This window comes from Falco rusticolus, chromosome 3 (genome assembly GCF_015220075.1).
Source record: "Falco rusticolus isolate bFalRus1 chromosome 3, bFalRus1.pri, whole genome shotgun sequence".
In the NCBI taxonomy this organism is placed as follows: domain Eukaryota; kingdom Metazoa; phylum Chordata; class Aves; order Falconiformes; family Falconidae; genus Falco; species Falco rusticolus.
The window spans coordinates 61,787,127-61,804,512 of NC_051189.1; the positions used below are offsets into that span (position 1 = coordinate 61,787,127).

The 17,386-nt window shown below is 43.6% G+C and overlaps 1 protein-coding gene across 4 annotated transcripts; it reads left to right on the top strand.

The window, feature by feature from the left end:
* The first annotated feature begins 618 nt into the window (after positions 1 to 618).
* On the top strand, positions 619 to 14,998 carry PRELID3A (PRELI domain containing 3A). 4 transcript variants are annotated; one of them, XR_005103096.1, is made up of 7 exons: positions 1,241 to 1,460; positions 3,454 to 3,622; positions 4,021 to 4,110; positions 4,855 to 4,925; positions 5,020 to 5,122; positions 10,626 to 13,250; positions 14,867 to 14,998. XR_005103096.1 is itself a non-coding variant. In XM_037379582.1 (6 exons), the coding sequence occupies exons 1-6, from the start codon at positions 797 to 799 to the stop codon at positions 10,737 to 10,739; spliced, it is 579 nt and encodes a 192-aa protein (XP_037235479.1). In that variant the 5' UTR covers positions 619 to 796; the 3' UTR covers positions 10,740 to 14,998. The 4 variants fall into 4 exon arrangements, 2 of the variants coding, with proteins under 2 accessions (XP_037235479.1, XP_037235477.1); XR_005103097.1 differs by having other exon boundaries at positions 10,626 to 12,568; XM_037379582.1 differs by lacking the exon at positions 1,241 to 1,460 and adding an exon at positions 619 to 828 and having other exon boundaries at positions 10,626 to 14,998.
* Positions 14,999 to 17,386: the final 2,388 nt, after the last annotated feature.

Consider the following 17,386-nt stretch of genomic DNA (forward strand, 5'->3'; position numbering starts at 1 on the left):
GCTGAGGGGGCGGCCGGGACGGCGGCAGGCCGCGGCAGCCCGGTCGAGGCGTGCGGCAGGCGCGGCGCGACGCGATGCCGCTAAGGAGGGCGGGCATCCCCGCTGCCGGGCGGGCTGCGAGCCCGGGGAGCGCCTCTCCCCGCGGCTCCCCAGGGGGACGGGTCCTCCGCGGCGTTTCCGAATAACCCAGCGGTAACGTTCAGCAGAGCCTGGTGGGAAATAACTTGTCTCCTTTATTATTTTTCCCCCATACGTAACGATTTTATACCGAGATCTTCGCTACAAAATTTACTGTGTGCAGAGGCCTTCAGGGCAGCTAAGGCGTTCAGCGCCATCCCTTCACCCCCAGGCACAGCAGCGCGCCCTGCACCCAGTGTCCCGCCCTGGGCTGCCGGCGCCCTGAAAGCAGAACTCCAACGTAAGCAACGCGCAAAGCCGGCTGCTCGCTCCGTCTCCAGTAATACCGGAGCGGAGCGGCGCCCAGAACCGTTCGGAGCCGCCCGGGCAGGCCCGCAGCGAGCGCCTGGCCCGCCCGTGCCGCTGCGCCTGCGCGGTGCCGCCGTGCCACTGACGCGAGGAGGAGGGGGGAGCGGGGGGGGCGAGGCGGTGACGGAGCCGCGTGACGCCAGAGCGTGACGCAGGAGCCGGCTGGGCACGCCCAGCGCCGGCACGCGGAGCTCCGCCCCCCGTGGCTGCTCGCGCTCGCCGGCCGGCCGGCGTGTGGCTGTCAGGCGAGAACTGCCGCCGGCCGCCCGCCCGCCTTCCCGCCGGCCCTGAGGAGAGACCGAGGGCGGCCATGAAGATCTGGAGCTCGGAGCATGTGTTCGGGTGAGGGGCCGGGCTGAGGGGCGGCCGCGGAACGGCGGCGCGGCTCCTTCCACCGGCTGCGCGGGCGGGCCGCCGCTCCGGCGCCTGACGGGGTCGGGCCGGGCCGTGCGGGGAAGCCGGGCCCCGCCAGGAGGAAATAGGAAATCACCGCGGGCGCGGCCGGAGGAGGGAGGCTGGGAGCGGCGGGGGTTCCTGACCGGTTGTGCCGGCACGAAGCTTCGCCCGGCAGCCGGGGATTGGGCACCGGCTTCTGGCGGCCTTAACTCCCTCCGGCTCGGGGGGTGGGCGGGGGCCGGTCCCCGGCGGTGCGGCAGCGCTCCCCACGCTGCGGGGCCTTCATCACCTTGAGCTTCCCTGCGTGCTCGGACCCTTGCGAGGGTTTCTCCCACCTCCTGCCGCTTGCGGAGGGAAGTACCGTTCCCACCGGGCAGCGGCAGAGCTGGCCGGCGGCGTAACGGCTTGATAAAGGTGTAGGTATTTAGGGAAAAAGAACTTTTACGCTCTCAAAAAGCCCAAGAACCCAACCCAAACCCCACGCTACGGACGTGCTTGATGATACATTCCAAGGGCATGGACGACAGAGTGACTATGTGGCTTGCCTTAGCCGTGGCTTTCACAGAGACACCTCACAGGTAGCCATTAAGCAATAGCTGTTCTTACTGCCAGGCCTTTTCTGCGTTGAACGTATTTCGAACGTGGTTCTGGTCATCCAGTTCCACTTCTGTGTAGTGAGGGAACAACAGGTGAAAGTACCAACAGGTGTGTAACAGGCCATACCCGGGAGCCGACGTGGAAGACCCAGCAGTTCCAGCACAGCTCTTAAAATGCCCCCAATACTTCATCTGCTACCGGTCTCTTAAAAATCTTGAAACTGGAGAGTGCCAGGTGTGATATTTCCTAAAATATTTACAAAATATCCCAGTTTTTTCAATGCCATTTAAAATGTCTTTAATTAAATAACACAACTGAATTAATTATGCTGACATAGGTATTAGGTGTTCAACTTTGACATCCGTCTAGTATAAGTAAACAGTAGCTTCTGTTGTGAAATGGCAGGCAGAGGCTAGTAAAGGCTGCTTGTGTATGGCGTTACTTCTGAGTTTGAGAGGAGTATCTGTCATCTGGGAAACACAAAATCGATTTTTATTTGGCATTTTCTCATCAAGATCTGTATTGGAACGCCCCCATCCTACAGTGTAATGTGTGCAGGTGTGTACATAGTGCATTTCAGGGGTTAATAAAATATTGTGCCTTATCAAGTTTCTGAGTCTTAAAACCCCTCAAGGACACTTAACAGAAATTTGACATTTTAGTTTGTGTATCTTCTGCCGATTGTGATGTGTAGTCACTGAAGATAACAAGGAATGGTCTTCCAGCCTTCCTTCTGATGTAGGAATTGAAAGCTCTGTTTCTCCTGCTTGCACCAATGAAGCTGAAAGACCTTTTGTTATTATTCTTATTGGAAAAAAGACCCTTATTTTTCCAAGCTTCTGTTTGCTCTTGCAGTGGTGTACTGTTGATGCCCTTCTGTACCAGTCTATTTTAAGACTAAAACTAGTGTTCTTAAAAATCAAATCCATTTAGGGCCCTAAGTGCAGTTCCAATGTACAACTTTACACTCCTAAGCCTTCTTATGTTAGATATCAATAGCTGAATTTTTAAAAGTACCTTTAAAGGGTATAAACCTTTTGTTCCAGATCTGTCAGTTATTCTGAATACAGAAATCATTGCTTAGGGACAGAATTTCTGTATTGGAACAAGTCCATGGTTTCTCTAGCCTCCTCCATTTCAGAAGATGATAAATGAAGTCCCACAACAAGAGCTGTGTGGACAGCCTGGCCTCCAGTAGTGGGGCTGCTCTGATCCCAGGAGTTTCACATTAACCAAAACTTGTTTCATGAAAACAGTTCCTTATTGAGAAGAGTATGTATAAGTGTAATTCATGCTAACAAGCTGCTGGAAGCAGTAGTATAGGTGCAGACTTATGGCAGTGAGCTGATATGGGTTCTGAAAAATCTGTGGTTTTATTTTAAACTTTCTGGGTTTGGTTTTTTGGATTTTTTTAGTTGAATTTAACTTTGCTTTTTTGCTATAGGAAGAACAGAAGCTAATGATTTCTAATTTAGTTTATTTGATGTGCTTAGAATTACGGAAGAATTTATGTTGTAGTGGACTTCTGGAGGTCATCTAGACCGGCTCCCTTCTTAAAGCAGGGCTAACTTAAAATGTTAGGTCAAGCTGCTTTTCTGGTTTAGTTCTGAAATGAATCAGGATTCGACAGTCTCTGTGGACAGCTACCCTGTCATTGTGGAGTTTTTGTACAGCTAATTGGAGTGTCACTTGCAGCAATTTGTGACTGTTGCCCCTTGCCCTCCTTTCTGTTAGTCTTGGTTTAATAATTCCTTTCTTCACTCTGAAGAAAGGAATATTTTTTGTTTTGTGTTTTTGTATCAATACTTTCTTATTGCCTTTCCAAGCATTACTGTATTCTGAAGGGACTATGGGGAGCTGTGAAGCTGTTCAGCATGCGCCATGTTACACAAGCTAGATCCCTGATGTAGTGTTGTCTGAATACTTTATTAAATACAAAATAGTTATAAATATTGTCTCCTCTTCTTTTTACAGACACCCCTGGGATACAGTGATCAAAGCTGCTATGAGAAAGTACCCCAACCCTATGAATCCATGTGTGGTAGGAGTAGATGTCCTTGACAGAAGCCTTGATAACAAGGGGAGGCTGCATAGTCACCGTCTTCTCAGCACAGAGTGGAGACTGCCGAGTATTGTAAAAGCGGTGCGCTTAATGGTTTCTTAAGGGTGTGATGCATTTTTATGTCGTCATCTGAGTTGGAGCTGAATTCAAAGTAAAAGCTTAATTTATAGGAAATATCACATAAGCTGTAATTAGTGTACTTAGTAGTGAGAATATGTTGTAGGCTTTAATATGCCTGCAATGTTTTGTTTGTATGTCTGTACATGCCTTACAGACTGGACTGTGTCATGCTGTATGGCTGATACAACCTATGAGGATGTAGTCTTGCCACGGATCACAGTGTTCTGGTATCCATTAATTACTTTGCCTTTATTTGGGGTCACTAAGGACATTTATGCATTTCAGCTTTGTTGGTTTTTTGGAGTTTTTTTAGTGCTTAACTTTGTTATTTTTAAATTTTTTTGTTTCTTCACTTTCAGATTTTAGGAACAAGTAGAACTCTGACTTACATTGAGGAACATTCTGTGGTAGATCCAGTGGAAAAAAAGATGGAGCTTTCCTCAACTAATGTGAGTGATAGCTTAAGAAGTTTCTGGTGATTAGTACTGGAGATAAGGTGTTTTGCTCTTAACATTTAGATTAGAAATGTGTTTGCGTCTTCCATTGGGAGGCGGCAAGTTCCATGTCTTAGTTGTCTCTCTTTTTGCCCTCCATCTTCCCACGAAAAGGAAATTTTAAATACTTTGGGATCAAACATCTGTGATTCTGTTTTTAATGTAAGATTATTTCTCAGAATGCATGTAAAATAGTTTGAATTCTATATGAATAGCTTGTTCTACAAAATGTAAATTAAGTCTTATGCTGTATTTTGGTGTCCTGGGAACTTGTAACTATCAGATTGGAGTTGTCTGTAGGAGAGCCTTGTCTCTGTACAAGAGGCATTGTCTTTTCGTGAGTATTAATTTTCTGTATAGTCCAAATAGTGTTATGGTGATCTTGGTCTTGGAGAGCCTCTCTGAATCCCAAGCCATAAATCATATAAGACTCAACATTCAGAGAAAACAAATGGAAAGCTGTTTCTTCTTTGTAGTGTGGATAGGAACTTAGATTGATGTAATTAGATCGAGGATAGGAGAAGCTGCATCACCCTTTATAGGTCTTTTTATTGACTGTGTTCTGGGTTTTGTATTCTGTGTACGCTGCTTTGTCTCTGACATTAAATTGAGCACTCTACTTTTGAGTAGTACTGTTGATAACAGAAAAATGAAAGGCAGGAAGTAAGGATTTCAGCTCTTTTTTTTTCTCTTTTTAAGATTACTCTCACAAACCTAGTGTCTGTTGATGAGAGACTGGTTTACACACCTCATCCTGAAAACCCTGAAAAGTAAGTAAGGATATCTGTATGCTTCTTTGTATATAGGAGACATTATGTTAGTCCAGTTCAGTTTAAATATTAACCTTTCTTTGTTCTCTTACAGAACTGTACTAACTCAAGAAGCAATTATTACTGTTAAAGGCATTAGCTTGAGCAGTTATCTGGAGAGCTTAATGGCAAACACAATATCTTCTAATGCCAGAAAGGTACATCTTTATTCTGTTTTCTCCCTCTCTCCCTCCACCCCTACCTTTCTTTTTGTTGAAATAGTAATTGTCAATCATGTGTGCTGAGTACTATATTTAGTTTCTCAGAACTTTGTGCACAGAGTTTCAACTGATTTTTTTGTAGGACCTCAGCAAGTAGAATAAAATTTCCCAAAGCATGAAAAGGTTTCACAACTAAATCTGTTTTTCAACTAGAATTGCACAGAAGAACAAACAAACTTCTGTGTGTATGCTACAGTTACATCTAGCATATACATATTATTAGTTGGGTTTTGGGTTTTTTTTCCAAAGCACCTTTTTAAACACTAAACTCCTATTTCCAGGAGTTAGTGCTAGTAGTGAATATAACTTTCTTTTCAGCCTTTATAATCCGGATTTAGCACTTAATCCTAGCATATTTTTTATGCTGCTTTGTCAGTTGTTCCAGTTCCTACCCGTTATTGAGCTGCCTCCGTGCCTTTGGCTGAAAGTAATGTAGTGTAAGCAGAGGCATATTCTTTGAAGAGGTGAAGCTATGCTGGCTTTTGTAGGTAACACTACACTGACTCCTCTGTCTAGCGCTCGCTTTTTCTACTTGGCTTGCAGCCATGGAGCTGCACTTCAGCACAGGCAGAGCTGGGGAATGATTGTTCTTGGGCACTTTTGTCCTGTTCTTCTTTGGGGAAGTTGGGAAAGAAATGGACTTGCTAGAGGAGCATAGGCATCACTGCCAAACAGCAGGATAAGTGCACCTGAAGTCAGAGTTTGTGCTCAGAGGGTCAGCACAGTGGGAATGTGGCCTAGATAACTCCTACCATGCCAGAGAGCCTCTGTTTTGGCCAGCCCTTTGTCCTGATATGTAGCTTGACCAAGGCTGTGTAAGCCAACTTGATAGGAGGTATTGACCAACTAGGTCAGAGAGGAGAAAGCCTCCTTTTCCTCTCTTCTGTGTGTTTCTTCAAAAATGAGAGGAAAACAGGTTAAAATCATGGGATGAGGAAGAAGTGATGGGTAATTTCTAGACACCAAAGTGTTACTGTAACTAGCTGAGTGCTCACTGTGTTTGTTTGAAAGTCATAACTGCAATGTATTTCAGATAAATTACAATTCTATTTTGATTGAGTTTCCATTTAAAAGTCTCTGTGGGGCATATGTTCTTGAAAAGAATCCAAACCCGGCCTCACAACCAAACTTCAGTCTGACTTGGAGATAGCAAAGCTCTAGCTAGTTGAAACGGCCAGATCAACTAGGCACACTTAAAAGTGCTGGCTGAATTCCTCTTGTGGCATCTGTCACATTTGCATGTCTCTATTGAACTTAGCGAAAGCGTGTAAATATTTCTTGGTACCTGTTCAGGTGTTGCCTGTGTGGAAGCTTAATTTCTTTTAAAGATTGTTCTTCTGTTCTGCCATTTTCAAGGAACACACTGGCTCACAAGCTTCTTGCAAATAAAAAAGACCTTTGTTTTTCACTGAAGAGTCTCTAGAGATTTTGAATTTGGCAGGAATTTGTACTTGCTGTTGCCCACTCTTTCATTGCTAGCCAGTAACCTACTCTGCTATAACTAGCTCTTGCATGCTGTGCTGTGCCTCTGTGCTCTTAGAACCCCTCTTAAACTTCATGAAAGTTGCTGGAAAATGTTTTTTTATTCTGAAGAAATAGGAAGTAACTATTGAGATTTTGCTCTGAGGTAGAGGTGGCAGATGATGCATTATTTTCAATGATGATGGAAAACTCATTTGCCATATGTTGTAAATCTTTTTTGTGTTACTCCAGGGGTGGGATGCTATTGAGTGGATAATTCAAAATTCTGAAAGCGCTCTAAGCTAGCAGTTCTCCACATCTACAGTTTGTACTAACTAGTGGTAATGCCAGCATTCTTCTTCTTGGTACAGCATTTCAGCTTTCTAGCAAATATGTGCATGGATTGTTGTCGTGTGAATTTCGTAAATTAACCTGCATGTTTGTTTTATATACATTGCATACAGGAATGGCAAACATGTTCATTACACTGCAGTTGCAGAAAGTGAGAGTAGGTCAGATCTTGGCTGGATCAACTAACCTGTGCTTATGCCACCTGGACAGCCAACTTGCTGCAGCCACGTCTTGTGCCACACAGTATTGCTTGTGGTTTGAAAGTGGAATAATGACTGCAGATAACTAGGCCTGTCAGTGAGTCCCTCTACCAAGCGTTTGATCTGGTCCTAGTTTCTGTGATTTCAGTATGTAGTACCTGAAGAAATTAATGAATTGGTTAGTGACTGGAATTGGCATTATAAAAATGAAACAGAATTGTATTCTTAGGATATAAAATTGATCACTTGAAACAGATTGCCTGACAGGGTTAATTGTTTGCATAGTGAAATTGTATTTGCTTTTCTTATGCCTGAGGAATTTTGATGCCCTTCTGTGAACTTCCGTGGAAATCCATACAAAGCTTGAAGCTGTCAGAACGCCAGATTGTTCGTGTTTTTCATTGGTCTTGTAGTTATATTCATTTCAGTAGTGACGTATCCCTTAAGTGATGTGACTATGAAAAAATCTGACTTCAAGGTTGAGAACAGAGTGTACTTGCCTCTGTGATACCTCTGTACAGATTGTTTTCCTTCCACTAGTCAGTGTAGCCTGTCTCTGTCATTCCTGTATTGGCTTATGCTTCGACTAAAAAGATTCCTTAAAAAAAGAAAAAAGTCATTATGCTGCTTCTCCTAGTTAAGTATGTAGGGGTTTTTATACTGCTTACTTTGAGATCAGTGTATGCCATGAGTGTTTGCTTTTATGTTCTCATTCCACTAAGCTTTTATGGCTGTTTTTCTGGAAAACATCAACTACAAAGGCTCAGCATTTATCAGTCACTTAAGCTCTACCAACAAATCTTCATATGCAGCCTTTGGTCTGCCAAACACCTCATACTGCTAACATATGCAATAAAGACTAATATAATATGCATGCTTGGTAATGAATGTGCTTGCTTAATGACTACTACAGAATTTGTTATACAGTGTGAAACTTTACAGACCAATCCTCTGTCAGATTTTTTCTGGTAACTGGGAAGTTCTGCAGTACTTGGAGGCTTTGCCTCTGATTGAGATTTGTAACTTAATTTCCTGTGCAGAATATTTCTGAAGTCTTCCTTGCCAATATCACAGGTTTATTCATAGCTGCAAAATATAGCATATAGCACATGCAGGTCTAAGGAGACACGCAGACCTATGTAGTCTCAAAAACTGAAGGAAATATCTTGGTGCTTCAGTTGAACGTCATGGATTGTATTTTTTTTACCTTATCAACAATTATAACAACTAAAACTCTATGACCTGGTGGTTTCGTAGTCAGGGACTGATTTTTCCACTGAGCATTTGCTACATCAACCGTGTTTGACTTTCTGACATATCTTCTTTGTGCAATTAGACAAACATAACAGCTAAGCTGTTGCCGTCTTACCCAGTTCTCTGTGCCTGTGTCACCTAAGAGAGGACGTTTTAGCTTGACTTTCAAATATCCTAATGCGTGCTTACTGTAAGATGATTCCCCCTCTCTCCCCCCACTTTGTTCTTTAAGGAGCACTCCATTCGTGGCTAGTTACAACTTGTTGCTATGCTAGCCTACTCCTGTCTGGGTGCTTTTATGCATGCTTTGCTGGTGTTCCCAGGTCTTGCAAGGATGTGGAGGGTGGAAGTTATCACCTGCTGAAGCATGGTTGATTTTTGGTGCTCAAATGGAAGGAACTCGGAAGTTAAATCATACTCTCCTAAGGACTTTTTTCAGCAACCCATACTTGAACTGGACAATGTAAATCATGCTTTCTTGAATATTGTTAGTATTTCTGAAAGGGTTATCTTGAACTGAGTTAACATAAACATACTAGTTCTTGAGGTAATTCTGGGTAGAGCAGAATCCCCCTTTCTGAGCTCTGACCAAGAGCTGAACGCTTTGTTGCCTATACGTGGATGACTTCTCCGTTTAAGGACTGCCTCCCAGTGCAGATATAGCAATTAGTGTTTATTCTGTAAGTTCCTGTAATATGAAAAACCTGAATAGAAATGGAGCCAGTCCTTCAGTGAACTTAGTAAAGGTCTTGAGATAAATACACTGTTATTCATAGTACATCTTTATTTCTTTTAATAGGTTACCCTTCACAGCCTGGAACTGGGCTGTTAATATTTCTAGCCTCAAAAAAAAATAAAATTCCTTCAAGAGTATGTGTGGGTTTTGTTTTGATTGTTTTTGTTGTGGAGGTTTTCAAAGCTGTTCATGCAGATTTTTGTTCATGCTTAGTGGTTTATAAAGGAAGATAGTAGGTTCTGGACACTTGATGAGGTTTTAGTTCACTTTATCACCTATAATGCATACAAAAAACTCAGCACATCATAGTTCTGAACAAAATTATCTGTGTGTGGATGGGTGTTCCCCTCCTTTCCCTCAGTCTCTGCAAAGGGCTTGAACACTGACACTGGCTTTCCTGAAGGTTAGGACTTTGTGGGTTCAGACCCTTTATCTCCAGAACTCCTCTAGACTTGGCCAGAGCCATATGGCTCCCAGTTACTGCTCTGCTCTGTACTTCTTTTTCTTGGTAGGGTAATAGAGGTGAATGTCTCTTGGCTTCTCTTTAAGTGAAAAAAGGCCAGGTGTTTTCCTGGTCTGATCCCATCTGCTTGTTTTGGCAAAAGCTATCATTCTGAGATTGTGGAGCTCTAAAATCTTGCACGTTTATTTAGTTAAAGTGCTTCTCTTTATTTTATTGGCTTCATTGTGTGCCTGGCTGCGTGCTCATCTTGGGGTTATTGGGTTGCAGCTGCTACAGTGTCTTCTTAAGGTTAAAGGGTTTTGACATGCTTATTTTGCTGGATTCCCCAGCTCTTAACAAAGCATTGGCTGTCAGTGCCTAGCTTTGGGGCACTCACATTCTGAGTACTGAACAGAGAAGGACCGTACCTTGATACAAAATATGTGCCTGTGGTCTTCCAATTAGTCTGGTTTATGTGCTGAAAAGTTGCTGTGCATGAATCAGAATTCAGTGCAAGTCCACCTCTGAACTCTTGCTAGATACTAAATCAATTAGTTGCTACTTCAAAGAGCACTTGGAAGACTATCTTTCTTTGTCCAGGATCTTCTCAAAAACTGTCCGTATAACTTGGTTAATGAATCTGAGAACAGTATCTGGACTTTGCCATAAATTTGCTGATATTCTTTGGGTGATGGGAGTAGCAAAGAGTAAAAATGACAGGGAAAGCTGCTGAATTAGGCTTTTTTTGCCTAGGTATGCTACTGTGAGCTCACACGAATATTGCATTTACTTCTTGCTTACGGGGTAAGCAAATGCCTTTGCAGTGAAGTTTCCATGAGAAGATGCTAAGAAATTATCAATATAAACTGGTATTAAACTGTGCGGGGCATGACATTAATTTTAAAATGTCTCATGTCTGACAGAGGAAAAACTATAGGAACATGAGCAATGGTGGTGTATCTGTTCTGATCCTAAATTCTAGTATTTTCCTGGCAGGGTCGGGATGCCCTGGAGTGGGTGATCACCAAACTAAACACAGAATTGGAGGAGCTGAAGTCAACACGTGAGGGCATGAAACCAGCTATGGCAGCAGCATCAACAGAAAAATAAAACCAAAAATACCAAGTAACTGACAGAAAAGTTTTATTCTGCAGACTGCTTTGTGGATCTCCCTTCCAAGGCTGATCTGCAGAGGTTTTATATATTTATAAGAATACTGGATCACCGGAAAAGTAACCTCATCGTCATCTCCACAGCAGCTTCCATTGCCTACTGATGATTAAATTGACCTCCTGCAGATGCTCTTTTCATTTAAACAATTAATTTTTAACACTGGAAACAAAACATTTAGCACATTTAAAACTGCCTAAATGTGCCTTTTATAACAAAGACAGAGAGTATGTTATATTTACATCATCTTGTTTTTTCATACTCAGACTTGAAAAGAATGCATGTGTGGTATTAAGGGTTTTCCATGTGAACATCTGTTCTGTGAAGGGCTGATGGGTACTAGAGCACTGAATTTTGTCTGTTTTGGTATCTGATAGTGTCTTATGACCATTTAAAGGGAACTAGATGAGTCAGAACATGATGCTGTAGAATTAGATAGCTATCTAGGAGATCATCCTGGAAAGCTCGTGTGGTACTAACTTTTCTTACGTTGTTTAAATGAGCTGCCTGAACATGGCACGCAAATATATAGCCTCTTAGATGTTTGTATCCAAACAAAGATAAAATTTCTATTGATGTTAATAGCTTAAAACAGTGTTTTTGGTGAGGAGAAGGATATAATTTATTTTCATATTTATTAACTTGCCCTAGTTCCTCCCCTTCCTATGAGGAGAGGAGTAGTAATTCCTGGAAGGTGCTGGGAAATACTTCTCATGTTTATCTCTAAGAAGGGTACTTGTAGGCTACTTGAGTGAAGAGTCTGTGCTGTTCCACTGGTCCTTGCTCTTCACATCATGTCTTAACTGAGGGAGAGACTGATGCAATAACCAGAAGAGTTGAAATGAGAAGTAAGCAGGAAATTTGAAATCCAAATGGTAAGTTTTCATGAACATGTATTTTTCATGCCCTGAATGGAGAAAACAAGAGTAAAGAAAAACAAATGGACCCTCCTTTTTGAATGCTTTCTACTAACTACTGACTACTAGTGTAACTGAATCTTTTCAACACTTTCCATATTGGTACAAAATGGTTTTAGGATCAATGTAAATTTCATTATTTGGAAAAATACTGCAGTAACTGCAGAAACTGCTTCCTATAAAACGTGCATAAACACATATTGGTAACAGTCTGAGCCTTGTCCGATGTTCACAGAACTTTCATATTTGGTCCAGGTATAGTGTATGTTTCTTAGACAGCCCTCTGCTAGGGCATTTTAACTTTTTTTTGGTGTGCGCACAAAGTGAAATAAACGTTGCGAGGATGTTTACTCGTTCAAGTAGCAAGCATGCATTTAGGGAGCTGTTAAAGAGCATGAGTAACTTTTAAAAAACTAGAAGACCAAAATGTTGGTGTGTCTGTAGCTTAAGGGAAATTTCAGCATTCATATTCTGGTTAGTTTGAAAGTGAACATTAATTTGGGTGTAACTACAGTCTCACTAAATTACATGATCCTAATGAATAAACTTAATTTTTTTAAAAATACAGTAGTTGAAAGCAATTAAATGAGAGCTAATACTAACATTGCTCTTTTTGTATGGACCTAAAGCCTTTCTTATTTTGAAACAGAAACTTGGAGCTTAAAGGCTGATAAAAGCTCCTTTCCAGAAGATACTCTGGATAGCTTTGCTGCAGGTCAGCTGTCCACTTACCAGAGGAGTGATGCCACATCCCAGATAAAGAAAGCAGAAGATGTTCTAGCTTATGGTGGTGTTCTGCTAGGAAGGGAAGTGCAGCTATGGCAGAGCTCTGCAAATGAAAGGAAAAGATGAGTAAGTGTGTGTGCATGTGGAAACTGGTACTTCAGCATTTCCATACATGCCTGCTGGAGATGATGAAAACCTGACTGTTGGGGGTGGGTGGGTGGGTAGAAAAGTCTTTGGAGAAGTTCATGTATTGCTTCAGTTTGGAAGAATTGTATAAAGCTGCTCCTTGCATCAGATTTGAAATTGTCAGTGTTGTCTTAAAGCTGACTGACTTGTGTGTAGCACCATCCGGCACTAGCTGGTGTCCCAGAAAAGTCACCACAGGCTCTGTCTAGGGCTGAGCTCTTCTGCTACACCTTAGTGTCAGTACCAGTTACGCATCAGTTTTCTGGATTACTTACTTCGCACTTTGTTTCCTTCCAGAAACAAATCCTTGATCTGCTTGTGTTGCAGCATCTCGTTTCTGTTTCATTCCCTGCTCGTTTGGGGCTGCTTCTGTTCCGCGTTTCGTGCTACTTGGGAACTGTATGACTAGATGCTTGGGTTTCAGTCTGTCTGCTGCTCCGCTTGCCATGGATCGGCACTTTGCCTGCTTGCGCTCGGTCCTCTTCTGCCTTTCTCTAGGCTAAATGGGAACAGGGAAGCTTTGGTTAGGAAAAAAACTAATTTCTTCCAGAGGCCAGTTCTGTCACCCAGCTGCCTGCCTCTGCTGCCGGACACTGCTGCTGCCTTTCGCCTTGTCTTTGGGGTAGGTGACACTCCTGCACCTCTGGGCTTATTGATCTTCCTGTGGTCGCTCATTTTGCCAGTGTATACAAAGGACCTTGCAGGCAGTGGTCACACCGGGACCAAGTAGGCTCTAGTGTTTAGCAGATGAAGTGGTGCTTAATTTCCCATAAGCTTTCCTGGACACTTCCACTCTTCTGCTTTCTGCCCATCTAGTCTGCACACGGAGCTCCCACCCTTCTCCCTTGACCATGTAACTTTCCTCCATGGGTTCTGTAACTGTACGTTCAGCTCTGCTGTGTGTAACTCTGTTTTTGAAGCACTCCATTTCCCACTCCAGTTCTGTCACAGTTACAGTCTGGGGTTGACCCTTGGGGCAAAAAGCACCCTACCTTGGAATTGCTTACCTTGGCCCTTCCCTAGGGAAACTCCCCCAGCTTTTCTTTATTTACTGGAAATGGTTAGAAAGTATTTCTGAAGTCAATTTTATGTCATGTGCATTGACTGAGGTGTCTTATTGAAGACAAAAAGCTGTATGTCAGGGAAAGTGCTCAGCTGCTTGCAGGGCAGGGGATGTAGCTTTTTGCACTGGTGCAGAAACAGCCAGGTACAGAGGAGGAAAAATTGTATAAAGAAGAAATAGTGTTAAGTCAACACTCATTAACTTGGAAGGATCTTGATGGGCTGGGGACCAAGCAGAAGAAAGCTCAGTACTTGTAACCATGCTGATTAGTGGGTAGCAAGTGCCATTTGGAGTAAGAATTCTGCACACTGAGAGTTGAAAATATAATTGAAGTAGTTCTGTGTGTTGGGGGAGGGAGGTGGTTTGCTGCCGTTATTCAAGCCACTGAGGTTTGCGGTTGGTGTTCCTCAGCCGTTAGGTTGCAGGTCAAGGGAGAGGGAGCAGGCTGTGTGTGGTTTAAGAATTTAGTGCCAGTGTCTGGGGTCTCCGGGTTGGTTACAAGTGTGGCTGCCCACCCTGCCCAGTAACTAGAGCTGCGCCGCACACCCCGGCTGTGGGAGGGCTGCGGCTGGGGACGGCGGGTTCCTGACTGCAGGGGAAGCAGTGAGGGGAGACGGCAGCAGTGGTTCCCAGAGCATGGCAAACTGGGCATGTTAGCTCTTGGCCCAGAAAGATTTTTAAGATGTTAAAGATACCAAACTTGAGGTAAATTCGGGTTGCTGGTTGATGTCTGTTTTTCATGCTAGTGCAGACAGGCTCACGTTAGCAACAAAAGGCATTACCTTACAACAGTGTAATTAAGTGGTCTTGTGTGTGATTGGTTTTGCATAGACCATCCTTTTTTTTCCTTTTTTTTTAATTCTGACTTGCCTTTGTGCCAGTGTGAGTCCTCCTTGCTCCCCCATACTTCTGACTTCTTTTCGCCCATCAGGTCAGCAGGCGCAATGGGGGAAGGGTCGTATTTGTTGGGAAAATGGGCAATCCTAGTGTAAGTTACAGAGTTCTTGAAAGACTTGCTGAACCCAAGTACAAGGCACTGAACTGCAGCACTTAGCGTGCATCAGGAATTAACGTATAGCACATATCAGGCATTGATGTATCTGATGATGTAATAAAGTAGCACTAAGATGACTGGTGGCATTCCTTGATGTGACACTTTCCATTTAAATTTTCAGGTGGAGCAGTGGGCAACACCTTTCCTGTTGTTGCATCTTCCTAGATTGTAAGCTGTGAAGGGCAGGACTCTGTAAGTGTCTATGTACACTATGGTGCTATCTTAAATAAACAACATCCTCAGTTTAAACAAACACTTCTGGGTGTAACTGCTGTAATATAAAATGGGCTGTTGGCTTTCAGAGAAGGCTGCAGAAAAATTATTTATGTTAGTCTGTGCTGTGTAGGCAGCAGGACACAGTACCAGCCTCCCTGGAGCTCCCTGTAAGCGGCACACGGTACCGCCCAAAAGCTCTGTGGGGGTCCTCTGTGCCTAAACTGGTAACTGCACGTGGGGCTAGCAGCTGCTTCGTTTTGCAGTAAACCAGGCAAGACTCATCTAAAAGGATTAGCCTTGACTTGTAAGTAATATCTTTTATTTATCTGATTATCTAAAAGTTATGTAATAAACTATCTTTTTACTCCAACACTACTTGCTACCGGTCAGAATCACGCAGGTTATGGGCTAGCCTTTTAATCGAAGCTCCAGGAAGCAGGTTGTGCTTTCACTATCAATTTGTTCAACGAGAAGGCATTTTTGTGAGGTGCAAGTCTTGTCCTGTTAATTTTTCCACAGCTGAGGTGACTGAGGTATGCTTCTTATTTTATTGGAAGGCACCTGCAAGTAAAATCATCAGTAAGGGCTCCTAATTACACACCCTGCTGGTACAATACTTGTCCTTCTTACCCTTCTATAATTTTGTTTCTAACCCAGTTAAACCTAACCTAAAATCTGCAGCAGCTAAGGTTCAGGGCTCTACCTGGCCACGCACACACACGTGGAACATGCCCTTCCCCGCTGTTTGGTGTAAGAAATGATGCTTGCTGTCATCACAGTTAGCTCAAGAAGGTGAGAGCAATGCAGTGTCATTTTAAAGAACTTTTTATTAGGAACGCATAAACAAGAAATTGAATTTCAGTACCACGTAACATGAAAACAAGCATAAGACAAATCTGTTGCCTTTCTCTGTTAGAGGCGATGCCCCTGGTGTACTTGAAGCTGCGCAGACGGTACATGCGCAGTGACAACACAGAAGCAGAAGTTTGCAGGGGAGGAGCTTTGTGCTCTGGGCCTGTTCATATCCAAAAAGTGCATCTCCTGTTTGTTTGTTTGGGGTTTTTTTTCTCCTTTATTAAAAGAGGGGTTTGGGGAGGGGGAACCAGCTTTAACAGAAATACAGCTCAAATACACTCCACATTGTATTTTCATTTTCCTTTCTAATTCACAGGTAATGTAACACCAGCCCCTTCAGCAGAAATGTGTCTTAAATGCCGTAAGCCAAAGCTGGGCCTTGGCCTCTGCCTGTCCCGTAAGCTGGGCCATGAGACCACAGCCTCCCCATATATAAGTCAACTTCACTGGTGCTTATTTTCAACGAACTTCGCAAGCCAACCCCCTGCAGAAGTTGCATCAGCTCATGCCCATGTCCTTTAGTTCTAGATTTAGCAGCCCCTGAAATCCAATTTAACAATCCCAGACTGCAGTGTTTGGCCACAGCCCGTCCAGCAGAAGCCAAAGCATTGCTGGCTCCCACTGTTAAGCCCTGATGTGACTCTGGTTAGAGAAACACAGGGAGGGCCTGTAGCTTAATGTAAAGGCTATAACTGCATGGGAGGCACAAAAACCGTGGTTTTTCATAAAGTTTTTCACTTGCAGGGTTTTTTTTAATCAAATGGGTTAATAATCAAACCGGTGTTTTCCAGCTGTGACTATACGTTGAGTAGCTTGGCACCTCAAAAGACTATCTGCTTAAACATGTATTTTTTTCATTAGCTACAGAAAGGTCTATTCCAAACAGGTTCCTCTAGAACTGTTCTACAAAGCCCCTCTCGACAACCTTTGCAGACTGCGGTGCTTCTGTCGTTATTTCAGGACACGGAGCCCAGGCTAGCTGCGCATCTGACACTCGGTTCAGCCAGGTGCTGCCACTGCAAGGCAGCGCCCCGCAGAAGAAACTGAAGTTACCAAATTGCAGTTCGGTGCAAATAAACAAGCAAAGCTACTGCCACATAAAATTTGCAGTGCCTGTCTGACAGCTGTTCAGCTCCATCTTCTGATTACACCCAATGACACCCGCTGAGTGCAGACTACCACGATAAATTTGATTCACAATTCTTTGCTTGACAAAATATTGTAAAGGTTCAACTATCTGGAATTCAGTGCACCTGGAAGTGGGGCTAAGTGCTTTCAAGTACCGGAAGCCAATGGAAACTTGCAGTGCAGGATCCTACTAGGTCTGACTCTGGGCACTCATCTCTTTACCAGCAGCTCTCAAAATTCCTTGAACGGTTTTAGCTGCTTTGCACTCCCTGTGTTTGCAGATGGGGACTCTGAGGCACAGAAGGGCTTGCAGCTTGTGCCAGGTCAACTGAGCAGCAAGAGCAGCTCTGGGATTTTACGATATCAAGCTGAAAACGCAGGGAGGGCCACAGGCTCCCTCTGCTCTGGGCTGCTGGAGCTTGTGGGTGCTACTTGGCGCCCA